The sequence below is a fragment of the Gopherus flavomarginatus genome, chromosome 10 (genome assembly GCF_025201925.1).
Source record: "Gopherus flavomarginatus isolate rGopFla2 chromosome 10, rGopFla2.mat.asm, whole genome shotgun sequence".
NCBI lineage: Eukaryota > Metazoa > Chordata > Testudines > Testudinidae > Gopherus > Gopherus flavomarginatus.
Genome location: NC_066626.1, coordinates 43,595,620 through 43,621,168, shown reverse-complemented (window position 1 = coordinate 43,621,168; position 25,549 = coordinate 43,595,620). Strand labels below are relative to the sequence as shown.

Genomic DNA, 25,549 nt, shown 5'->3' with positions numbered 1-25,549 from the left:
AGTCATTGTGCCTTAGTTTATCCAAATGTAAAATTGGTATAATGGAGATTTTCTTACTGCCTTTTACCCACCTGTGAAATGGATACATTACCTCTCTCACAGGTTTGTTGTGACGCGTAATCTTTGTAAAGTGCTATGAAAACCTTGAATGAAAGTCTCCATATAAGTGAAAAGTATGTGTGTGCTCGCTGGGAACAGGATTGCGTCTTGCTATGAATAGAAAGTACTGGATGTGTTTTGAGTGCAATCCATTAATGAATGACAGGTCTTTGATAGTAGCAGTCTGGCCTTTTGGCCCATATGACTATCAGTGTCTGTTCATGCTCTGCCATTTTAATATTTCTGAGTTAGGGTAATTTTTTATATTTGGAGAAAGTGGCCTGTAGTGAGTAAAGGAATGTTTTTATCTTGAGCCATGCGTCTTGAGGAATTTGAGACTTATCAGTCCCATAATAGTACCACTTACGATTTTTTGATGTATGATAAAAGTGGAATGAACTAAACTCACCAGACCTTAAAGCACTGTAAAAATATTTGACTTTTATATTAATATCAAAAGAGCACTCAAACTGTAGCTTTTATTTAAAACAAAGCACAATTTTAAAAAAAAAAGAAAAATGTATATGAAATACCTCCTCCAAGGGTCCAGTATGTAATTTAATGCAAGTTCTCTCTCTCTTTCTCTCATACCCCAGGTTAGATACAGATGATATGCATAAACTAGTACACAACACACATTTCATTAAACATGGTTAAGTTACAGAACTTTAAAAGGTTTTTCTGATAAACTCTTGATTAACCACTCTGCCTGTCAGAAGCTGACTTGAGAAGTTTGCATTGGATGTTGTGATAGAGTACTTTTGCCTTTTGATGCACAGAATTCCTGGTATACTAATCGGAATTAATTGCATGTGTTGAAAGGTAAATAGTCTCAGAAACAAAGCATTAAGATTTCAATCCTGATTCATTTTCATACATAGCAGAAATTTTTAGTATAGGATTTTTGGACAAAAACAATTAATATTTTCATTTTATATTATGAGAGTTTGGGCCATGTCTCACACAAGAGGGGAAAGAAAGGACTTTGAAATTAAGATATGTTAACCTTTTCACATACTCTAAAATGTTGTTGTTTTTCTACTTTTTTTAATACATATATTTGGAATTTCCTAAGCCTGCATTGCTATTTTTATCAATATTATATACTGAAATTTCAGTGGAACATGGTGGTCTTCAATTGCTGTCCTAAACTGTTGTGTAGTTCCACTACAATATGTTAGCCATGGCTGGGGTTGCAGCAGTGGCTGCACTTGAAAGCTGGGTCGCATAATTCCTGTATACTCCAGTGATTTATATATTAGAAATACCTGAAATAATATTTGGGACAAGTGTTCACACACCCTACAGTGTAAATCTCGAAGTCGTATCTAAGCATGTCTTTTACATGGTCTGGGAGTAGTTTTGAATGTCTGCCCATAGTTCAGAAAATTTGAAAGGGCTTTAGATGCTTCAGTTGAAATGCACTATTTAAACTAAGATCATGTTGTTTAACAAACAACCAGGAATGTCATCTAATTATTAACTCATTCACATGCTATTTATATTGCATTCATTAAATTGGTAAAAAAGCTTGGATAGTCAGCTGACTGGAATACTATTCACTCACATTAAATCTTGCAATAAAATAGACTCCTGTTTAACTGTAGGTCCTGCTAGAACAGAATCACACTGGGCTTGAGTTTAGTATTAATACGTTTAGCTTTGAACAGTAAGATTTTGACTAAAGATAAGAGAATTGTTTTTCCCTAGACAACAGGTTTTATGAAATGGTATGTAACTTAATGAGACTGTTCTGTCCTCAGCCTCCCATACAGAGAGAGTCCGTTCATGTCATTGGGATGTCTGTGGACTGAGTAAAAATATGTCCCCCCAAGTGTATTACTTAGCTGTACTTATAAAACAGATGCTGGACTTTTTTAAAAGGGGAATTCTTGTTTTTCTCTCTTTATAGTCATTTTACAAAATATTATTTAGAAAAATAAGTCTGACAAAATTCTTTTTTGCCATGTATAATTATCCTTCCACAGTCCTGTATTTTGTTCCATGTTAAAAAAAAAAAAAAAAAAAAAAAGTACTTACAAAATACCTGCAGTTTCTTCATTATCTTTATGTAGATAGAACGGAATCACTTTTTTTTCTTATTTAAAGATGAAATGATTGCTGGCAAGCAATTTGTTTCCCTATGTAGTAATTTAATACTATTTTGATTTGAATCTTATTCTTAGGAAATGTAGGCTTGATTTGTACAGTACTATACTAACTTTGTGGTCTTTCTAAACCTGCTTCTGTTCAGTGTAGAACTATTAAAATCCATGAAAACGTAAGCTCCCATAGATTGTGCATTGATTCTCTCATAGCTGTGGTGCTCAGGTATCTCTCTTGTGATTAAGCACATTACTCTATATTAGGCTTGTAACAACTGTAAAGTTTGTTGATAAGATATTGCAGAAAATGGAATATGGTGTCCCAGGTGAGCTATTACAGCAGCAAGTGTCAGTGAAGATGGTGGGAACAAATAGGTCAAGTGCTGTTTTAGTAGATTGCACCATGAGGGCAGCTGCACTTGGGAAGTGAAATTAAGAATGATTAATGTAGCTGGTAGAGTCAGTGACTGAGCCAGTGTGACAAGAATGATAAAGGAAATCTGGCCATGTAATTGTCATTTTAAGGTTTAAAAATTTTGTGAATTTATGAAAATGTGTTTGTATACAGTGTACAACACAAACATGCAGGTCAAGTCCTCTTTATCTCACATGTAGGTTCTTTAGAAGTGGTGTGACATTAGGCATTGATAGCAACATGAGGTCAGAGTTCTTGAAATGTTGTTGTTAAGGAGAAATAATTATATCCTCTAATATTTCTACAAATTTTATTTTTTACTTTGGAATATTGTAAATGTTTATAGAAAGCTCAGATATTCCAATGGCTTTTTTTTCTAGGATTTGGTCAGAAGAATGCAGAACGGAATTCTCCTGTCCTACCATAGCATGTTTTGTAATGTGATATGAAATACCTTCTTTCTTCTTATGTAAATAACATATGCTAAGGAAAAAAGGTATATGAAAACAGAGATGTTGTCGTCTTGAGTTTTTTATAAATACTATTGATTCCTTCAATGTCTAAGTAGCAGTGTTCATCTTTTAATGTAATACAGACATTTTTGATCCAGATTCTCTCTTCCACCTGTCTTCTCTACTACATTCTGATGTTCCTTTGATGTGTGTTTCATTATGTTATTTAATTCTCTGATGTCCCACAAATATCACAAAATCCTATTTTTCCGTATTTCTCACTTTCCTTAAGTAGTTGTACTTGCTTATCTTTTCCGAGTAACTGTTAATTCAGAGTGCTCTGATAGCAGCAGATGGAGATAGAAAAATTCAACAACATTTCTGATCTCAACCTGGGAGGAAAGGTCATTTCTGGTGTAGGCTTCCTGTCAGAGCTGACTGTGAGAAAGCCAAAGGAAACAGTGATCTCCATATGAGCTTGCAGCACCAGTTTTTTAAATTGGAATGAAATTTACATGTATATGAATATTGGAAGAGTATTTGGGACTCTTGTAAGCTGTCCTTAAAATGAAGTGCTCAACGCCTTCTTATCCTTGTATAGTGGTCCTAAGCAATGAAAAACTGTCTCATTAGGTTGTTTCTACCTCCTTTCTAATGGCTCTTGTTCAGTTTAAAGCTCAGCATTCTGTATTATCAGATGACTTGATAATGTCAGTTGTCATGGATGTAATGCCAGTGTCTGTTTTAATCAGTTACTTCAGTGTTTTCCATCAGCCTAGCTAGTTTTCTTGATACATGAAATTTCTTAAGCTCTTGAAACAAATGGTATTGCACAGATAATAAGTATGATCTTTATTGAACTCTATACCAAGTTCCTTAGTCAAGTCAAATGATAGCTCTTGGCACCATCCTTTGAATCGGACCAGACTTTCCACACTGAAATTTGTGGATGGTATATGTTGTTTCTTCCAGGAAAGTCATTTGGTTCTTATATTGTTTCCCCAGTATAGACTGTATCATTTCCATCTTGCAGAGTTCAGTAGTGTGAGCGCAATTGAGTAGACTCCCACCTAACTGCTTACAGGAGTCATAGAAGAAGGTAAAACTCTCTTTCAGCCACTTCCTGATCCTTTGCTATTATGAGCATCTTCCAGGCATATGCAAACATTCCTATTGCAGCTGCTGGCTCCTCAGCCACCTGGGTGTGCCCATCTCCCCTTTTGTCTTCTTCAGTCACACCCGATAGTCTGTCTTGACACTGATTTCAAGAAAGCCAAAACCTCTGCCGAACCTAGGTAGCTCCCACTCAGCTTAAGTACAGAGGTTAACTCTAAAAATATAGCAGCAAAAAGCATCCTTTATCACATAGCAGAGCCCCACTTGCTGGTTGTTAAGAAGTCTGACATATCTTCTGTCCCCGAGGAAGGGATCTAAAAAGAAAGCCAATGATATTCTTCAAAGAAAAAGAGCAAATATCTCCCTCATCCTCTCTAAAATAGATCTTACTGTAAGGACACCACTCTGAAGAGTTTTGATCCAGAGGATATTAGCTACTTAATAAGTGTAGTGCTCAAGGCCTTAGATTTGTCTGACGAGACTGCATCACCTATTGCCTAAAAGAAAAAGGATTTTCCTGACCTTCACAGAAAGGAAAATTTTTCTCACTATTTCCAGTCTAGAGGATCAGTGATGAATGGGAAGACAGACAGCAGATCTTTCCTACTGAAGATATTAAATAGGCTAACTAAGCTCTGTAAAGAGAAAAAAGGAAATCTGGGATTCCTTGTTAAAAATCAATACTGCAGCCATTGTCTCCAGTAATGCTCTACATAGAGTCCTGACCAGGAGTTTAGGGAGAGAAGTGCAATTGGGCTCCTGGTTTCATACTGTACCTGAAACAAGAAGCACCTACCATGCTACACTTGCAGAGAACTGCTTGCTGCCTCCTGCAAGCTGTCCCTGTTAACACTGGAAATATGAATAATAGTCTCTGGAATGGGGAGAAGAAAAGGACAGATCAAGAAAAGTAAAGTCAAAACAGAGACTTATGAGCATTACAGCAAAACAGGTAATATATATCTGTATTTAAAAATACAAATGGGAGAAGAATTGAGGATAAAAATGTGCTCCTGACTTTTGAAGGATAAAATAAATGTGAGCCAAATGTGCAGTTTTTCATCACTCCTACAGCACTTCCTCCATTGCGTATATAGAATGTGATACCTCATGTGAATGAAGTTACTGAACTGTCTCTTTGACAAAAGATAGTGCAGTAGGTTAAATAGATATGCAAAGTTTCCTTGTAGGGCAGAAGAAGAGTTCCAAACTAAACAAGAAGAAAATATGTAGCTTCAGTAAATTTAATATAGATATTGTAAATTTAGCAGACATTTGGATACATCTTGCCATTCACCTATCAAAATATATAATCATCTCTCCAAATTAGTTTAGTTTGTCCTGTACATAGATAGAAATGAAAGATAAAAAGATCTGTGGGGGACCATCTTTTTCTGTCCTCCTGTAGAATCAAAAATGCATACCAGTATTCCTTAATATTGAAAATAATAAAGGATGTGATTACAGCAGCAAGTGCTGGTGATCTAGCTATATATAGAATGCCTGTTATCCTTGATGTTTGAGAGGGAGAATGTTAGAAGACTCTTCTCTAGCAGTTTCAGTCTCAAAGCAGTGCTAGTGTCTTTTCTCTTCAGCTGTTCTTTTGAAAGTGCTGACTCTGATTAATTCATCTCTGCTGTTTCACAATAAGATAACACTAAAAGCAGAGCTGGCATGGGGCAGCTGAAAAGAACAGACCCCCGGTAGCCGGTTATGTATTTTTTTTTAGCAAGGTAATTTTTTAGGGGAGTGTTCGGTAATAAATTACCATGAATCAAAGTGAAAACTAACTTCTAGACTGTAAGTGTAGATGATGTTTTGTTAAGTATGTTACATAGTTTGTGCTCATAAATAGGTACTCTCTGAAAACAAAAACAATCTCACTCGTCTTTCTAAATAGTACTAAGGCCCTGATCCTGCAAACCTGTGGGCAGGTGCTTAACTTCACTCATGTGAGTAAGCTCACTGAAGTCACATGTCTATGTACCTGTGGGTGTTCTCATTATCCATATAAATGTCTAATCCTTTGTGTCCTGGTAGGCTCTTGGACTCAATGCTAACTTCTGGCAGTGAGAATCACAAGTTAATTGTATTGTGTGGTGGTTTTCTTTTTAAATTAAATTTATTTACATTTGGTCAACTTAATTGGCTGTCACCTCACTCATGTATTATATGAGGGAAAATAGGAGAGTCCAACTTACATTGTCGTATCCCATTCATTACATTGTAAACCTGTAATTTTTGGTACTTCTATGCTTTAAAAAAAATTAACAGACTTTTTCAAATAGCTTGAAGAATATTAGTTTGGAGGTTCCAGGCCAGACCCCTCACTTGCCTCTGCACAACATCATCACTGCTTGATGACATTGTATTATCCCTGGGAGAGGGACCCATAAGAAGCACTGTTGTCTGTGGAGGTGTCTGAGATGCCTGTAGAGCTACGGCTGTCATCCTCTTGCTGCTGGAGAGCAGTTAGGGTGGTTCTTTAGTGATTCATTGTCATTTAATATATTGCTTTTGCTTGTTAACAGAAGAGGCTGTACTTTAGATCTTTAAAACAAAGTCTATGGAAAATGAAGTAACTGTTTTTTATAGGCCTCTATCCCTACTTTAGTGAGGTGTAATCATGGCAGAACATAGTATATAAAGGCAGATAAATTTTTCCTTTGTGTAGCCCCACATGGACTTCCACCACATCACATAAACGCATAAGCAGGGAAACCTTTGGAGTAAAATAGCAGGAATATTGTGGTTCGAATGTTGAGGTATACAAGATAAGCCAATTTTTGTGAAGAAACCACATATCATGCCTTTCTCTATTCTCTCTGAGGCCTGGTCTACACTTTGGGGTGGGGGGAGGGGAGGATCGATCTAAGTTACGCAACTTCAGCTATGTGAATAATGTAGCTGAAGTCAGTGTACTTAGATCTACCTACTGCAGTGTCTTCACTGTGGTAAGTTGACAGCTGATGCTCCCCCGTCGACTGTGCCTGTGCCTCTCGCTCCAGTGGAGTACCAGAGTCGACAGGAGAGTGCTCGGTGGTTGATTTATCGCGTCTAGACTAGACACGATAAATCAACCCCCACTGGATCGATTGCTGCCGGTAGATCCAGCCAGTAATGTAGATAAGCCCTTAGTCCTTATTCTCTTGCTTTTCATAATCACATAGCCACCTCAAAAGGAGTAGTAAAAAAAGAACAAAGGGCCACTTCAGGATTTCATTTTACTAAACAGTGAAGACGAGAACTCAAAAAACATGTCATTTTGCTTCTGTGTTACCATTGGGGGCAAGGTATTCTTTTGTTACTCTAAATCTAGAAAAAAACACATTATGCTTGTGCTCCATTGACGTGGTAGAGTTGTTTTTATATTTTAAAATAGCATCATAGAAAATTTTTCATTTTAAAAAAAAAATCCAGCATAAGCACTGGTCATTTTTGCCTATCTTAGCCCTCGTCCAGACTAACCCGCGGCATCGGCGGGTTAAAATCGATTGCTCGGGGATCGATATATCGCGTCTAGTCTGGACGCGGTGTATCGATCCCCGAGCGCGCTTACATCGATTCCGGAACTCCATCAATCCGAACGGAGTTCCGGAATCGACGCGGAGAGCCGCGGACATCGATGGCGCCCCGTCCAGACTGGTGAGTATCTCGATTTTAGAAATTCGACTTCAGCTACGTTATTCCCGTAGCTGAAGTTGCGTATCTAAAATCGATTTTAATTCCTAGTCTGGACGTGGCCTTAGACTGAATATCCTGCATCGTATTTATATAGAACAGAAGTAGGTAGTAGGATTAATGTCTCCTAGATCCATCACAAACAAACTAAAATTTTGTGTTTCATAAAGCTTTTGGTAGCAAATTTTTTTCTGTTCAGATTAATGCTACAATACAACACATCCTAATTTCACAAACATATAGACAGAACATACAAATAATAAACTGTCTGGTACTAGATTTTGATGCTTGACCAATTCATTTTATGTTAAATATAAGCTTGGAAAATAGTCAATATAGGAACAAAGAGTTAATTATTCTGAGCACATTTCTGCCTCGTTGCTCCTTTCTGTTTGAAGCAAGGAGCAGTTTCGTGTAAATTATCATGATTTCTATTTTTTTTCCTTGGAGAAGGGAGGAAACCAATAGTTCTTTCTCTTGCTTCATGTTTAATGTCTCTCCTTTCCTTCTCTTTCTGCAGCCCCCATCACGTACTCATTCCACCTGCACACACATCTACAGGTCTCCATATTTAAATAAAAATAGTAGCTATTAATTTATTTTCCACAAATAGACAATTACTCAGAGGTATTTGGTGGCCAAAAAAGTCTTATGCTAAAGTCAGCTGACTGTGCCAGAGCCTGAGGGCTGTAATTAGTTCCCGGGGTTCGTAAAATAATTGAAGATGTAGATGACACTGGAACTGATTGCTGTCATCTGCTTTCTGAATAAAATCAGTCAATGAGGACAAAATAAATCCTCATTTCTCCTAGTACGAAATTATAACAAAAATGTTGTTTTGCTGACAGATTTCTCAACATCCTGAGAATATACTGATCTTTCAGAAAATTATACTAATTTCTTTTTATTTAAATGAACACCACAAAAATAAAAGATTCGAAGAGAAAATGGGAGAAAGGATTGAGCAAAAAGGAAAAATTGAAGGGAAGCAGAGGAAGAGAGAGTGAAAATAAGAAGGAACCATTATTTAATTTTACAGAAAAATTGGAGAGGGGCAGACACTGAAAGAGACACAGCAGAAGACGCCAATATAGTGTAACATGAAAGAAAATAGTGAAGGAAGGGAAGAGGAGAAACTGAGCCACATTATGGGAAACCTAGAAAGTTCATTTTTTTAAAATAGGACTTTCATATCAAAACATTACAGTAGAATAGCATGTACATTTTCACTAGGGATATAACTGTACAATAAACATACAAGGAGTAATTGAAAGCACTTCCCGGGGCCTCAGAACCTGCAAAATGTAAAAATTAGGGACTACTCTGAATATGGTGCCTGCACTGATTGTGACTGCCAGCCTAAAGTTACATAACAAAGAGGAAATCCTGGAAAAAAAAGCAGATGTATGTAGTCCAAATTAATAGTTATCCGTAATTCATGAATATATTAGTTTGTTTCTATGGACCAATTGTATAATTCACATCCGTGTGGCAAGAATCACATTTAATATATGATTCTGTAATAACTTACATTAATAGTATAATAGCACCTTTTGTTCAAAAGGATTAAAAAAGTATTTTGAAAATAATCATATATATGGGGCCCTTGAAATACAGCCATATCTGGGTTGGAGGGTGATGGCAAACTGCGCAACGCATTGCAGAAAGGATATGTGGGCAAAATAGTGTTCTTAAGAAAAATACCATGCTATCTGTAATGTCATGCAAAGTAGGCAGAAACCCTGTTTTTAAAGTCTTATCCAAAAGATGACTGCATAATAAACTTGTGGCACTAAAAGTTTTTACCCCCAAAAGATGAAGGGCTAGGATCTGAACCTTTGATTCCAGCAGCTTTAGGCATTTTAAACCTTAGACATATGGAACACAAGAAGAGTACTTCAGATACGAGACAAACAAGTGAGAGCACGGTGTCACTGTTTTGAATTAGGGCTGTATCTATGCAACTCATAAATTCTGATTGATATTGTGAAGTTGTATTATGAAAATCTTGTGTGTCAGGAGTAACCGCCAGCAACAGCTCACAATAAGAGTGACATTACTGCAATGCCGCCTACAATATCCTTGAGACCCCCCACCCCATGACACCCTTTAGAGTTGGGATCCCCGCAGTTACAACACTGTGAACCCCTCTGTGAAATTTATGATTTTTAAAATCCTATGACCATGAAATTGACCAAAATGAACCGCGAATTTGGTAGGGCCCTAATTATACCCCATAAATCATTAGTTCTATTGATAAATATAAGGGCAGAGCAGGGAGCGCTCTGGCTGTGGGCTCCTACTGTATGCCAGGCTCCAGTTGCTGGTCCTGGCTAGGCTGGTGAGGGATGGGACTTCCTCTTCCTCTGCAGAAGCCGCTCCTGGGGCCGGGTCAGACCCACCTCCAGTAACCTCCCCTGGCAGCAGGAAGCTTTGCGGCCGCTAGCTGGGAGCCCAGCTCTGAAGGCAGCATCACTGCCAGCAGCAGTGCAGAAATATGGGTGTTGTGGTATTGCCACCTTTACTTCTGTGCTGCTGCTGGCTGCGGCACTGCCCTCAGAGTTGGCAGCCAGCCAACATATGCCACTCTCCAGCCAGCCCGCTCTGAAGGCAGCACAGAAGTAAAGGTGGCAATACCATGACTCCCTACAACAGCCTTGCGACCCCCGCCCCACAACCTTGTTTTGGATTGGGACCCCCAGTTTGAGAAATGCTGGTCTCCCCTATTAAATCTGTATAATATAGGGTAAAAGTACACAAAAGACCAGATTTCACAGGGGAGACTAGATTTCATAGTCCATGACGTGTTTTTCAGTCATGAATTTGGTAGGGCCCTAGGTATAATCCCTGGGTTTCTAAGCATAGGGGAAGTTATGAGAGAGAGGATCTTGTAGACCTGTCATTAGAGCATCATTTATAACATTCTAAAAGACATCAGGTTTTGTAGAAGGCTTAGGAAATAAATGGTGGTAAATGGATATAAAATATTTCAGATATATTTAACAAAATTATCTTTTTTCCCCCCCACAAATTCAGATCAGCTGTTTCATGTTTTGGCCATGCACATGCGGCTTTACAGCATTGACTCTGCATACAACCCATGGAGAAAACTAACACAGCTAATGCAGGATAGGAATTCACAGTAAGTATTTTAAAATACCCAACATCAGTATAGTTCTGTGGACAAAATGGTCCCTTATCACAGAATGAGTTTCAACTTTCTGAAGCTAAAAATCTTTACTGTCAACAATCTGAATTGCCAAGCATGTAAGATACAAAACTTAATGTCTAGCACACAGTGTATTTCTTTGCAGAGAAGAATTTTCAAATCTGTTTTATACAAGATATTAGAGATTCATATTTGTGATTTTAAAGTAATATTGTTAAGCCAAGTAGGCCCAAAATTAAGGATGATAAGAAATTGGGCTTGTAATTTTCTGTACATTTTGATCTTCTAACTTATATAGCCAGGGACAATGGAAGCAACTTTTTGTCACTTTATGTTAAGATTCCATTTATAAATGGTTTATAAAGAGATAGATGTTATAAGAATGTTACTGACATAAACAGTATATGTCAAAATGGTTACAGGCTAGAACGTGTCATAGTTTATTATAAGCAGTTTATTGACCTTGGACTTTATAACAATTGATTAACCATATATTAAAACATCTATAAATCATTAATTAACCCTTTTGAAACTATTTTGATATAAAATGTGACCCCTTTTTCTTTGAGGTACTTTATCCTAATTTCTCTTTTATACTTCCTTCCTTCACATTGGTCTTGTGGTTATCCTCATGAGACTGCCTGAATCCAATAGTAAAAGTTGTCTGAATATTTATTTAAAAGAAAAACATAACATTAAATTAATGGAAAATTCCCAGATACCTAGCAGTAAACACCATGTATTGTGGAACAGTGTGGAGGAAAGCATGGAGGCAGTGTGCATGCAAAGATGAAAATAACCAAATGGTGGAGGAGGTGGACAGGAAATCACTCAGTTAGAGACAAGCAGGAAGGGGAAAGAGTCGTGAATGATCCTGGTCTGAATTAAAGAGAGTTTGTTGTTCTTTTGGGCATGCTGCAAGGCCTACTTTTTTCCCTGGCTTTTGTGCATAATTTCATAATATTAAAGTTTAACAATGGGAATTACAAACAAAGGATTACCTATGTCTGTGGAGGGGTATTAGAGGAGAAGAGAGAGATTTGGTTATGAGTGGCTACTGAGGGTTTTTTTTTCCCCCCTATTTGAGCTTTTGAATCAATTGAAAGATTTCATATCTGTGTGATGTAGCAAACAAGCCCAATGGAACCTGCACAGGTTTACACAGAGCCTGTTTATGGAACTTAGAGCCCTTAGTGATTATGGAGTTATGGGCCACACTAGATACTGTGCTCAAAAACCTCTGAGATAAGTAGTTACAGATGCAGCTGGTGGTTTCTTACTTCTGAAACTGATGTTTCCTGGTTTTCTAAATATGTACTGTAATTAGTGCTGAAAGGTTCAGGTTTTCCAAGTGTTCTTGTACCCGTTCTTTATCTGTTTTGCAAAGTGAACAGCCATACAAAAGGAACTGTGCCTTGATTACTCCATTACACTACATGTGTAGAATTCCAGGTGTTGGTTTTAACCTATAAAGCCCTAAGTGGTTCAGGACCTGTTTACCCAAGGAAAAGCATTTCTCATCATGCCATGTTACCACAGTTCAGATCAGCAGAGGATCTCAAGCTGGAGCTCCCTCAGTAGAAATGAGAGGGAGCTGTTGGCTGAGCATTTTGTGAAGGTTCCTCAGTTTTGCGCTGTTACCTGCTGTCAGGGTTCCTTTCCCATTCTGAACTCTGGGGTACAGATATGGGGACCCGCATGAAAGACCTCCTACGCTTATTTTTACCAGGTTAGGTTAAAAACTTTCCCAGTGTACAAATTTCACCAAGGACAGTATGCTGCCACCACCAAGTGATTTAAACAAACATTTAGGGAGGGCCACTTGGAGCCCTTCCTTCCCCAGATATCCCCCCAAGCTCCTACACCTCCTTTCCTGGGGCGGCTTGAGAATAATATCCTCACCAATTAATACAGGTATATACAGACCCAAACCCTTGGATCTTGAGAACAATGAAACATCAATCAGATTCTTAAAAGAAGAATTGTAATTAAAGAAAAAGTAAAAGAATCACCCCTGTAAAATCGGGGTGGTAAAGTCTCAAGAACATAGAGGATCTCCCCTCTAGGCAAAACCTTAAAGTTACAAAACCAAGGATAAACCTCCCTCTTCCTGCAAAGGAAATCACAAGCCAAAATAAAAGTAAGCTAACGCATTCCATCGCTAATACTTACTAATAATGATGGAGTTGGATTGCTTGCTTTCTTGATTTGTCTACGGAACAGACAAAGCCTCCCCCCACAAGATTTGAAAGTATCTTGTCGTCTTATTGGTTCTTTTGGTCAGGTGTCAGCTACGTTACCTGACCTTCTTAACCCTTTACAGGGTAAAGAGGGATTTTACGCTACCTTTAGCTGTATGTTTATGACACCTGCCTTGGTCCTCCGGAGCTCAGATTGGTAACCTATTGAGCACACTGCAAAGCCATCGTTCTTCTAGTTGCAGCCAGTTTTTTTGCATTATTTTGTGATTTTAATTTGTAGGGTAAGCACCTGGAATACAGTTTGAGCTCCTGTAATTACACTTTTGGAATTTGAAGAAATAAATAAAATCTTCAAGTGAACTATGATGTATTGAGCATGTGTGATTTGAAGCTGCTTCAAAATTCACAGGATCTTTTGGAAGTGTATCTTTTTCAGATACAGTTGTAAGAACTTAGCATAATGTACAGCTCTTGCCAATAACCTGCAGAAGGTTAGAAGGTTGATGGAGAAATATCAGTGCAGGCTTAGGAAATGGATTATACTCTGTCATTTTGAGTGTAACTTAGTATTTTAGTAATTTAAATAGTCATCTTTCCCAGGTCAGTACTCTCCCAGGAGGAGAATATCTGTCAATAAAAGAAAAAGATCCAAATAGCCTCACTTGCTTATTCTGACTGCAAACAGCATAATGACAAAGTCCCAACAGCTAAACAACTTTTGACTGAACATCACTAATGTGTTCACTTGTGCTACTTCTAATCTTGAGACAAAAACCAAGACTAGCAAAACCTGTTCTGTGTCAGAAGAGAACTGTTCATCCAGGTTCTTTGTTTTGTAAAAAACCAAAACTTCCTAGTAACATTCTGGATTTGTTCTATCTCATTTTTAGTTTAAATTAGCATTTTAATTGAAAACAGTTTTCATAAGGAGATTAGTTGCATTTACTTAATAAAAGTTTTTTTCATTTTCAGCTTTGTAAATAATCTATAAAACACAAGCAACATTGCATTGTATTTTTGCAGCTCTTATATAATGTTAATAACTTTCTCTATATAAATACAAATTTAGACTTAAAATCTCCTGACTCTAGATCTCGCACTTTTAGCTTGGTTTTGCTCTACACAACTGACACTAATTTGTATATCAGGCTGGAGATTTTATGCCAAATGTATAGGAAAATTAAATCACAATAATGCTTCTACTGAAAAAAAATGTCAGTGTTGCGAGCAGCCCCAATCTATGCCAAGATCTGCGTCCATAATTGGTGAGTGATCTGGGTACCTGAGAGAGTGCCTCCATTCTTGGGAGATGCCTCATTGAGTGCTTGAATGAACAGTCGTCTTGTTTAATCAGAAGTAGGATAGCATCAGGGAATGTGTGGTCAGGAATTCATGACTCTGGAACTTTCTTCCACCAGCTACTTGGTCTGCCAGAGCTCAGACTTGCTGAACTTCAGGATACACACAGCAGTACTCAGCTGCTTTTACTGGCTTCTCCTGTAGAAAGGAAGCATCTAACTGGGGTGTAAGATTGGATGGAGGGGTAATTTATTGTGCAAGAAGGAATAAGGAGAAATGTATAGTCTGTTTTTTTCACACCTGCAGTTGCCTTGTTTGTAACTCTCTTGTACAGCACACAGATCATTAGATGCAACTTTATCCATGTAAATAAATAACCGTAGGCAATTTAGGAAGGGGTTAATACAATGTCACATTAGCCACGCACAGCTGAAGTGCTATGTGTGTGAGAAATATTATGCAAGATGATTCAGTGTCCAAAAGAACTTAAAATATATGAATTATTCTATAAAGTGAAAAAGATGTGTCTAATAAATTAGGAGATTTTTGTGGTAAACTAAGTTGTTCTTGGTGATATACCAGGTTCTTTACAGTCTCTGCAGAACCAGTGACATAGTGGCCTGTTGTTGGTCATTGCTTGACCACCTGGTGACCTAACCATCCCAAATCTGGGATAAAAGTGAATGTTGTTTTAAACTGAATTCTCCAGATTGGCTTAGTCTTCTGTGGTTGGTATGTTGACAGATAAAATGTTTTGGCAAAAGTTGCTAATGTCAAGGATGATATGAGTCTTTGATATATAGTGGGGGTGTTGTGGCTTTTTCACAGTCAAAGTATGGCTCGTGGAACCCCTCCCCTTTCTCCACCTACTGGATGTGGGGGTGGAGCTTGAGGTAGGGGCTTCTGCCCAGCAGGGAGTAGGGGATCGGGGCTTCAGTCCCACCTGCCAGGGGCACACCTGCCAGGGCTTGGGGCTTCAGCAGAAGCAGGGCTGAAGTCTCTGAGCCCCAGCAGGTGCACCCTCATTCTCGAACTTCTGAAGATAGTCGTATGCGGCTCAGAGGGTCAGTAAGTTTGGCCACCTCGATATATAGGGACTCAGGATGGAACTGTCCATAGAAAGCTGTGAAGTTCCGCTGCACGGTAGGTGCACGCAGGCAGGGTTCTCTTAACAACTGCAAGTTAAAGTACTCTTTGCCTGGATGGGCAGTCAAACCTTTTCTGCCCATTTCCTGTGTGTTGCAGAGAAGCTGCACAAAAGGAAGACTAATAGTCAAGCCACCTTTTGGCACCATATGCTGCTAAATGAGCAGCTTTGCATTTACCAGGAGTAAAACTCAGGGACTGAGGGAGGAAGAGGGAACGTTTTAAGCAGACAGTCCATGAGAGACAGAGACCAAAAGACAGTGACAGTGGTGCATTAGTTGAGGTTTCTGCAAGCAATAGTTGCCTATGTACAGTCTGTGACGCCACCGCTGTTCAGGGAAGCAAGAGTTATGAGCATTTTTTAAATAAAACATATTAGAAAATACATTGACACTGCATCACCGATTTCTCATCAAATGAAAAACTGACCTGCTGCCAGAACTCACAAACATTAGCAAAAGGGCAACAACGTAAGCTGTGTTATGTCCTATGTGGTGCCCAATACAAAGATTAGAATTTAGAAGCGTTGTAGGCTTGTCCTTGTTGATGAAGCTTATGTACTTGGCCACTCTTCTTCCCTTCCATCAGATTGCCCCTGACAATGCCAACAGAGCCTTAGTTCAGCCTTCACACCTTATTTATTGCAAATCCTAATGTTTAAAGCTTATGTGTCATTCTCTTCTCTCCCTTGGGGACCAGTATTTCTAGGGCTTTGTTCCCTGATGAGATCATCCATAGAGTGGCTTTGTTTCCCCTTCCCTTCATCATCACAGAACTGGCCAAATGGAGAAAACCAGAGATTAACAGGTTTTTTGCACTTGAGGAGACTCTCTCAGGGGCCACAGAAGGGTAAAGTGGAGCATTTCCACAATTGCTCCCAGTCCCAGAGCATGGATTTATGTTCTGCCAGAGAAATGCAGCCCAGTTGTCTTGGACTAGAGGGACAGGTCAGTCCCAGAAAGGAAAGCAAGTAATAAATTTTCCATTTATGGATATATCAGAAGGTTCCTCTTTGTACTGTACCGTACAGATTCTTTTCAAAATGGATGCATGGATTCATTTTATAGTACCTTTCTTAAACACTATGAGAAGTTATATTAACTAGTTTTTCATTAGCTGCAACTGTGGTACAATCTGTTGGAAAGTCAGACTTATCAGGCTTTCTCATATGCATAGAGGATTAACAGGATGGATAAGTTCCATACTCTAAACAGAGTTTATAAATGCAGTTTCAATGTCATAATGAAGAAGTTGCTTAGGCTGTTAACGAATGACAGAGCGCTTTTTAAATGCTTAATGTGCTGCAGTGCTTGATGTAGACTGAAGCAGCTTATCGAAAACCTTGACGTTTCATATAGCTTTACTTCTCCAGTTCATATGGAATGAATAAATTAGCCAAGCATTTCACTTGTTCTCACATTTAAAAAGTGAGTCTTCCATATTTTTTTGTGATGTTGCCAGTCATCACTGCATAATATATAAATTGGAATCTTATCTAATTTATCATGTCAGAATTGGCATTTGACCTAATCGTCTGTTGCTGTGAAATGGCTTTAACTGATACTTTCTGAAGGAAAGAACTTTTCAGATATGAACATAACCAACTAGAGTTAAGAGTTCTTTTTCTTTCTTTCTTTCTTTCTCAAATGAATTTAAAATCCATAAAAAAAAATTAAGGTGAGAAATGTATTAAAATGACTTGTTTGTAATTTAGGGCACCAGCCTAATGAAACTTTTATCAATCTATCTCACAAAAGGCAAAATAAAACTAACCATGGGTAAAATTTTCAACTGTGCCTAAGTGATTTAGGAGCCTGCATCCCTACGTTCCAGTGAAACTTAAGCTCCTAATTGCCTATATCATTTTTGAAAATGGTACTAGGTGCTTTTGAAAATTTGACTCCCTCATTGTCTTTTCTAGAATTTTAACTGTTGACAAATACCGTTTTTTAGAGCAGTGGTTTTCAACCTTTTTTTATTTGCAGACCCCTAAGAAATTACAGATGGAGGTGCAGACCCCTTTGAAAATCTTAAACATAGTCTGCAGACGGCCAGGGGTCTGTGGACCACAGGTTGAAAATCACTGTTTTAGAGTGACTTTTTATTTATGCTTGGTGACTTGTTCTCACTGTATACATTGTTAGTTTTCAAGAAGAAAAGGGGATAATATAGATATGAAATAAAACTTTTACTGAATTCTCCCTTAAGACTATGGTGACAGGAGCCCTCAGAGACAGTTAATCAGTGTGATTGTGCTAACCATGTATGCCAGCTCAGTGATATATTCACTCCAAACCCCTTTCTCAAGAATTTCTAACTCTCCAGGGGGGCAGTCTTATTACAAACACAGAAATAATGATAGACAAACACCATAGCCTTAAGTTAAGTGCAGAGGATTCAGCTTGGTTAAAATTATTAACCAATGGGGAACCATTCCTCAAAATACCTTACAAGGCTGTTCCAGTGCTTGTTTCAGCTGGGCACCAGAGGTCCCGGGTTCTAAAAAGCTGAGGGTGGATATGAGGTCAATACACCCTCAGGTTTGACCGGGGACTGGGGCTGGAAGCTAGTGTCCCAACCCATTCACCACCTCCACAGAGGAGGTAGGTGAGATGAGATGAGATGAGAACAACACACTGCATGAGACGTGCAATGCCATGCTCAGGGTCAATGCCCAAGTACCCCATTGAATTGTGGTACACCGCATCAAGCCACTTTTAACCCATCAACCACACTGGAACCCACCAAATTCCGGGATGCCAGATGGAAGAACTCACATAGCAGTTTGCCAGTTTTGCCATATGGGGAAAATCCCTTCCAGGCCCCAAACAAAATGTGATGATCAGACTGGTTCCCAGTCCCAGAAGAGAACTAGCTCATTACATAAGGATGAAGAAGGGTGGGGCTGGACAGAGCCCAGAATGGCTACTCATCTTCAGCAAGCACAAGCAGCTCTCCACTCCTGCCTCGGCAGATGAGAGGCTATCAGCTGGTCCACCATGCCTCCACTGTTCACTGGCAGGAATAGACAAGACAGGTTCCAGTACCTGGATACTATGTGAGGTGCTGTGCCCCCACTCCCAGGTCCTGCAGCATGGGGTAGGAGAATGAGAAAGAAGCAGTACTTTCCCCCTCTTCTATACATATATGCTGCAGGCCGTCAGGAGCAGGAGGGGAACTAGGGGGATTGTGTGTGGCACTGCCCCCAGCTGCTGCTCCTTGAGATCTCCTTCTACCCCCACTCCCACCCAGGGTGGTGGAGGTGGGGTGTTCCCAGGGAACTGGCTATCCCTGTTGCTCCTGGACCGATCAAAAATGCACCCCAGCTTTCAAGGTGCATTTTCCTTGCTACTTAGATTGCAATATCTGACCCAGTTGGTCGTACTGTATGCGCTACATCAGAAGTTCTCAAACTGGGGGGCGAGCCTCTGGGAGGGGGCATGAGAAGTTTTAGAGGAAAAAAGCATACTGCGCACATTTTACCCACAGCAATGAATAATTAGCAAAGCTGATTCCTCCAGACATATTGGTTCTTCAGATGGCATTGTGCATTTGGCTCTAGATGGCGCTATACATTTTAACAGATTTCTGTTAAACTTGTATAGCATTATACGCTGTCATTGCCATCTATATGTTAATCCGTTTTCTTCGACGCAGTGTGCACATTTAATTGTAAGCATCGAGCGCAATCACAGTTTTGCTTTTGCATTTATTACAAACAATAGATTGATTGGTGGCTCAGTTTGAACCAATGACTTACTGTTTTTAGCATGAAGTGAGAGTTGCATGTTGATCTTTTATTTTTTTGTTTAATCGATATGTATATTTGTGTGGCAGGGGGTGGTGGGAAAACGTAAAATACTACAGACGCAAAGAAGGGGAGCTCAATCTAATAAGTTTGGGAAACACTGCACATACTTAAAGCCATTTACTAAGCTAGAAAAATGCCACTAGTACTTGTTAGCACACTCTACTTATAAATGAGGCTGCGAGTTTGTCACAGAAGTCACGATTTCTGTGACTTCCCGTGACTTCTGCAGCAGCCAGTATGCCTGGCTCAGGTGCAGCTCAGGCAGCCCCTGCACCAGTCATACCAGCTACCGCTGGGGCAGTCTTGGGCCACCAGACACCCTGCCCCCCAGCAGAGTTTGGGTGTGGCAGAGGACAGGGGGTTGGCACACTGGACGGGGTGAGGCAGGCTCTGGGCAGCGCTTACTTGGGGTCTCCTCGGAAACCGCAACATCCTCTTTGCTCAGCTGCTAGGCCGAGACGTGGCCAGTGCTCTGGGCAGAGGCAGCACGCAGAGCTGCCTGGCCACGCCTCCGCCTCGCAGCTGAGCTGCTTCCAGGGAGCCCCCCAGATAAGTGCAGCCCAGAGCCCAGTTCACCCTGTCCTGTGCCCCAACCCCTGGCAAAGAGGTGCTGAGCCAGATAGGAAGTCTGCTGGCTCCAAAAAACCCCCACCCACCCTAACCAGTGGGGTCCCGGGCTGCTGCCAGTCCACCCCCCAGCACCCGGGCTGCCTTCCCCCAGCACCCGCTGCCCCCCCAGGCAGCAGCCCCCCACCACCACCAAGTTTTAGTCACGGGTATTTTTAGTTTACTGCCCGTGACCTGTCCATGACTTTTTTACTAAAAATACTTGTGACTAAAATGTAGCCTTACTTATAAGTAGATAACTGATAAAATTGTATTGTTGAATGAAACTGATTAATCTAAAAGGAAATCTATAGTATCTTTTTCTGTGGTTGCTCTCTCTATCTAGCCATATGAATTTTTTCATAAAACTTATGGTTCTTAATAAAATGTTGCAGGATTGAGACTCTAAAAATTGGGCAGAAATCTAGCTGACTTTTTTCCTTTTCCCTAACATTTGTAGGCTTGGCAGAATTCAATTTTTATTTTTATTATAATTCTGATGGATATGTGTATTTGTTAAACATTTAAGTTTATTTCTTAATGTTTCTTAATGTTTATTTTAAGTATGTTTTATTTTTATCAATTGAAATATTTATAGCTGTGCAAAATTTTGGATTTAAGCATTTCTTTTTTAATCAATTTAAATTTTCACAGTTGCAGGAAATTATGGCAGGAGTCAGGCAATATGGGAATCAGACAATAGTTGTTCATTGACAGTAGACATTGAGATCCAAAATGTTAAAGCTGTATAACCATTGCAACACAAATTGTCAATATCACATGTCAAAGTATATAAAGTAAATATCCTTAAATCAAACTCTGAGTTCTCAAGCAGCATTTTTCTTTCTTTGCCTATCTGTAAATTTTGATTATTGTTGATGTAAATATTTTTGATGGTTTTTGTGTGGATAGTGAAATCAACATTTACCGATAAAATCTAAGTCTTCCAAGCCTGTACATGTGGCAGTACAGTTCTTATTCCATCTCATGAAGTAAGGGAAAGTCTTATATAGGATCTCAGTGTTTTTCAGTGGAATTCATCCTGTGGGACAGAATGTTAATCTTGAATACTGTAGTGATGTGTGTTTGTGAATCTACATGTATATGTGCTAAACCTTTTTGAGGAGGAACACGCTAAATTGCCTCCCAGAATCTTAAGGTTTTTTATAAATTATTTTTGTGCATGACTGGGAGTTTGTGGCTCATGAGCATTTAGGGAGACACATTGAATGTCACAGGTGAGTTGTATCTTTAGGTCTTTAGAAATGTTAACTACTAGTAACAATAGTCAAATGCTCAAATTGTGATTTTTCATAAGTACCGTAGACTAAAATGTGATCTTAAAACTATAGTTTCATTAGTATTATCAGATATTAGAATTCCAAAAGCTTGCGATCATGTAATATTGCAATGACAAACATTTAAAATTAAAATGCAAAGTAAAATGTAAAAGTGAAAGATGGATTATAGTGTCAAAAGTGATGATTTTAATAATTTTTCAGGATGAGCAGTGAAGAATTGCCAGAGGTTCCAGTACTTTACAGAGATGTCTCATCCCTTTTGCTCGTCCAGATTTTAACCATGCCACAGCCATTGTGCAAAGGTATGCTCTAAAAATGCATATATTTAAATGATTGTAAACGTAACTGTGTGCATTCATGGTAGTTCTAAAAACACAGCAAGTCAGAGCTTGTCTGCTGTGTTTTCTGAAATAGTGACTCTGCCTTATCTACAGAAGGTGGCATTGAACAGAAATTTTTGTTGTGGTTTGACAGGCTTATCTGTGTCCCCTGTCTTCTCTCACCTTATCAGTCAACCAATACAACAAAGAACCAAAGCCTGAGAAAAACTATTAAGTTATTTTACTGGGGAAAAATACGTGTCCTTTGTATGACCTTCATCTCTTTTCTCTAGAGGGGCAGCTCAATATTTCAAGTTGAACTGAGTGCCTAAGGGTGAAAGATAGTAATATATTTTGAGTTTGAGTTCAAATTGCAGCAATCATGTTTAATAGGAGGTCGCATACAAAGATGTTAATTGCAGTAACGCAGCAACTATAATGGAATCAGCACATAGTATAAATTCTAAATAGACGCTCATGAACTGCAGTCTTAGTTACCAAAATTCAAGATATTTGAAATATATCTATACTTGTAAAAAGGGTAGTTGACCGTGGAGTATTTTGTGACTAGTCAATGTACAGTCCTAAACAAGGTGACTTAGCTTTTGATTTCACAATTCTTTATGTTTACTTAGGATGAAATCCGCGTAGGTACTTAGGTGCCTAACTCCCACTTCTAGGCACTGCTGCTATCCACAGTACTTCCACTTAGCTGGTGCCTATCCCTGTAGGCATCTCAGCTTACTTGTGCAGTAAAAGCTCCCTACGCACTTGTGACTTGGCCCCTAGGAATGTGCACTGCGGTCTCACTCTAGGCACCTGGGTGCTTATCTCCTCCCTGAGGCCCACAGTGATTTACACAGCAGGGGAAGGTAGCATTTGGGTGCTGAAGGATATGTGTACTCTGCTGTGTAAGCTTAGGGTTAGTAGATGTCAAGTTAAAAGACTTTGGGTTTGTTAACATAGGACTACAGCAGCTACACTCATTTGTAGCCCTTGGTTAGGAATTATTGAACCCTAGGTCCCAGCCTGGGGCTCCAGCATCTACACTGCATATGACAGCCTGAGTCCCACCATCCATTCTCAAATTTCCTAGTATCCTCCCCAAATGTGGCTGCTGTAGCCCTCTCTTTGTGAGCAGTGTGGGAAAACTTGACTGTCCAGAGGAAAAAGAAGGTCAGAAGGATTGTGAGATACTTTTGGCAGATTCCCATAGCATGAGTCCACTGAGTCTCTGTCTATATTGCAAAGCAGTAGGTCTTGAACCTGGGTCCCAGCGTGACTCAAGCTTTGCCCCTCCATTTCTCACTCTCCAAATACAGAGATGGGAGCTTGGTGAAATGTTTTATTATTTGTACATACAATAATAGTGATATTTAGCTCTTATGTAATGTGTTTGTAATTCACAAAGTAAAGTAGCATGATCACCCTTTTACGTACGGTGAAATTGAGACTGGGAGAGGTAAAGTGACTTGCCAAAGGTCACACAGCAGGTCAGTGGTAGAGCTGAGAATAGAACCCACATTTCACCATGCTGCTTCCCAAGCTTTCTCCAACTTTTCAGTTTGATTCCAGAGCACAGCAATTGTGGCAGGACGGGAAATGAGGATTCTGAGGCAAAGAGGATGCATGGGATGTGGTCTTATACTACCTGTTCCTAGAATGCTCTTCCAACTTTACCAACTTTATACTAAAGTATTTTATAGAAGAAATGGTATTGCAATATGATGCAAAACCTAGTGCCAGGGGGCTCTGAGTCATAAGAACACAGAAAACACAAAATCTGTGTTTAGAATATATGGAGGTTTTTTTTCTCTTCATTTTTTGAGAGACACAATTTTATACTGATATTGGATTCTGCATCATATTACAATACCCTTTCTTTGGAGTGCAGACAATTTTTAAGTATTTGTGCATTTGATTATAGTCCTTATGGTAAACTACAGTTACCTTATTCTTCAAGTATTTAATGTGTCAGTTCATCTTTTTTGCTTCAAATCCATTTTTGGGATCTAATCATATCTATGTAGTATTCTTTGAGAACATTAGCACTTAAGAAGCAGGACCGAAACTTCATATATTGCCCTTCAAGTATAGTTCTGGGAATTGCATTAGCTACCTTATTAACTGTTGTACCATCTTGGTATCTTTTTCATTCCTATATTGATTAAGGCAAAATAATACCATTATAACTGTTCAGTCTCTTCATTCAGAGGGTGAAAATTGATCTGAACCCGTTGTAAAGAAATAACACAAATTAAGTCTTATTACAGAGAAGCTTAATGTTAGAGGTCAGAACATTTACAGGCTCTAGTCACATCAATTTATTGAGAGAGGACTAAGAGAGTACACATTGTACATGTAGAGTGCACCTGCTGTGTAGTGTGACCTGCAAAATAGTCACTGTGTTCAGTTGCTGAAACAATCTGTGAATTTTAAAAACCTAAAAACTCTAAGATGGGCAGAGCTGATGTGTATTTGACATGCTTGGCATTGTGATTAAGTAAAATTCTCTTCATAGGTGTAGGGTACCTGTGAAAGATGTGAATTCATCCTTACAGCCTTTGCACAGTGCACAGAGTAGACAGTTCTCAGGGAGTGAATCAGGGTTGTGTAGCAAGTGCGGCTGTTGTCTACAGAAGCCCTGACACATATGTTGCAGAAGTAGGTAGTTATGTAATGTATGTGGCAGGAGACTGCAGAAACAGAAAGGGTGGTCTTGTGGTTAAGGCAGTTGAATGCCATCCTTGTGAATTGAATTCTGCCCCTTCCTCTGCCACAGTATTCTTAATGCTGGGCAAATCACGTAAGCCAAACTTTTCACAGGTAACCACTCATCATAAGTTCCTCTTTCCTGGGTGCCTGACTTGAGACTGTGGGGTCAAAGCTGTAATGAAGTCAAGGAGAGCTGTGCTTTGAACACATAAAGTATCATATACATGCTAAGTACTCTGTAAAATCAGAACCTGGGTGTGTTAAGTTGGGCAACCACAATCGGTAGACACTTTTGACAATTTTGAACTTGCTTTCTCTGTGATTTAATGCCCCATCTGTGAAATGGAGATGATGAAAATACATTCTGACAGGGGCGTTGTGAGGATAAATGGATTTTTTGTGATGAGTACTGTAGAAAAGCCCCAGAGGAAATTAATAATTTTGTATTCAGAACAGGATTTAGATGGTGTGCAGTAAATAAGACCAAGGGCCACACACTGAACGATGAGGTAAAAAGATATATTAACTAGTTACCCCTTTAGTTACCCCATTTTCCCAGAACACAGAAAAAGGCAGGCATCTTTTGAAAAAATAGTATGAGATTGTGTAGTTATGTCTCATAATTCATGAACATCAGGGGCCCAAATGAAGGTTGTACAGGCAAACTAGCAAATAATTCGGGGTGGGTGGGAAGGGAGGAGAAGGTTTAATGACCAAGCCAGGGCAATCCTTTTTAAAATCTTATCTGAAAGATGATACCTTTGAAAGCACAGTGCCCCCTAATAACATGCAAGGACATTGGTCAAGTACTGACTGAAAGAAGAGCACAACTTATTGAATAACCAAAATGTGGAGCTCAATTCTTCCTCTGTTCAGCTCGGCACTCAGCTTGCCATGGGAATGAGGTGGGCATGAAACTGCTTTTAGCTTCCTGCTTCTTCACTAGCTCAGCATGAGCATCTGTGAAAGCAGACTGGGAGCTGCTCTAGCTTATGCCACTCTAAGGTTAAGTGACTTGTAGCCCATCATAAGGGAAGTAATGTTTGCCTTCGTTGCCCATTTATAGCCTGAATCCCCCTCTGGCACCAGAAAGGGGCCAGCAGCACCTCGGGT

General features: G+C 39.3%; 1 protein-coding gene across 1 annotated transcript in view; it reads left to right on the top strand.

Moving 5' to 3' along the window:
* Nucleotides 1–25,549, top strand: part of UBR3 (ubiquitin protein ligase E3 component n-recognin 3) — a 217,965-nt gene that overhangs the window by 163,785 nt on the left and 28,631 nt on the right. The window contains exons 32-33 of the mRNA XM_050916261.1: nucleotides 10,905–11,010; nucleotides 21,603–21,703. Coding sequence (XP_050772218.1) covers nucleotides 10,905–11,010; nucleotides 21,603–21,703 — 207 coding nt within the window. The remainder of the gene's footprint in view (nucleotides 1–10,904; nucleotides 11,011–21,602; nucleotides 21,704–25,549) is intronic.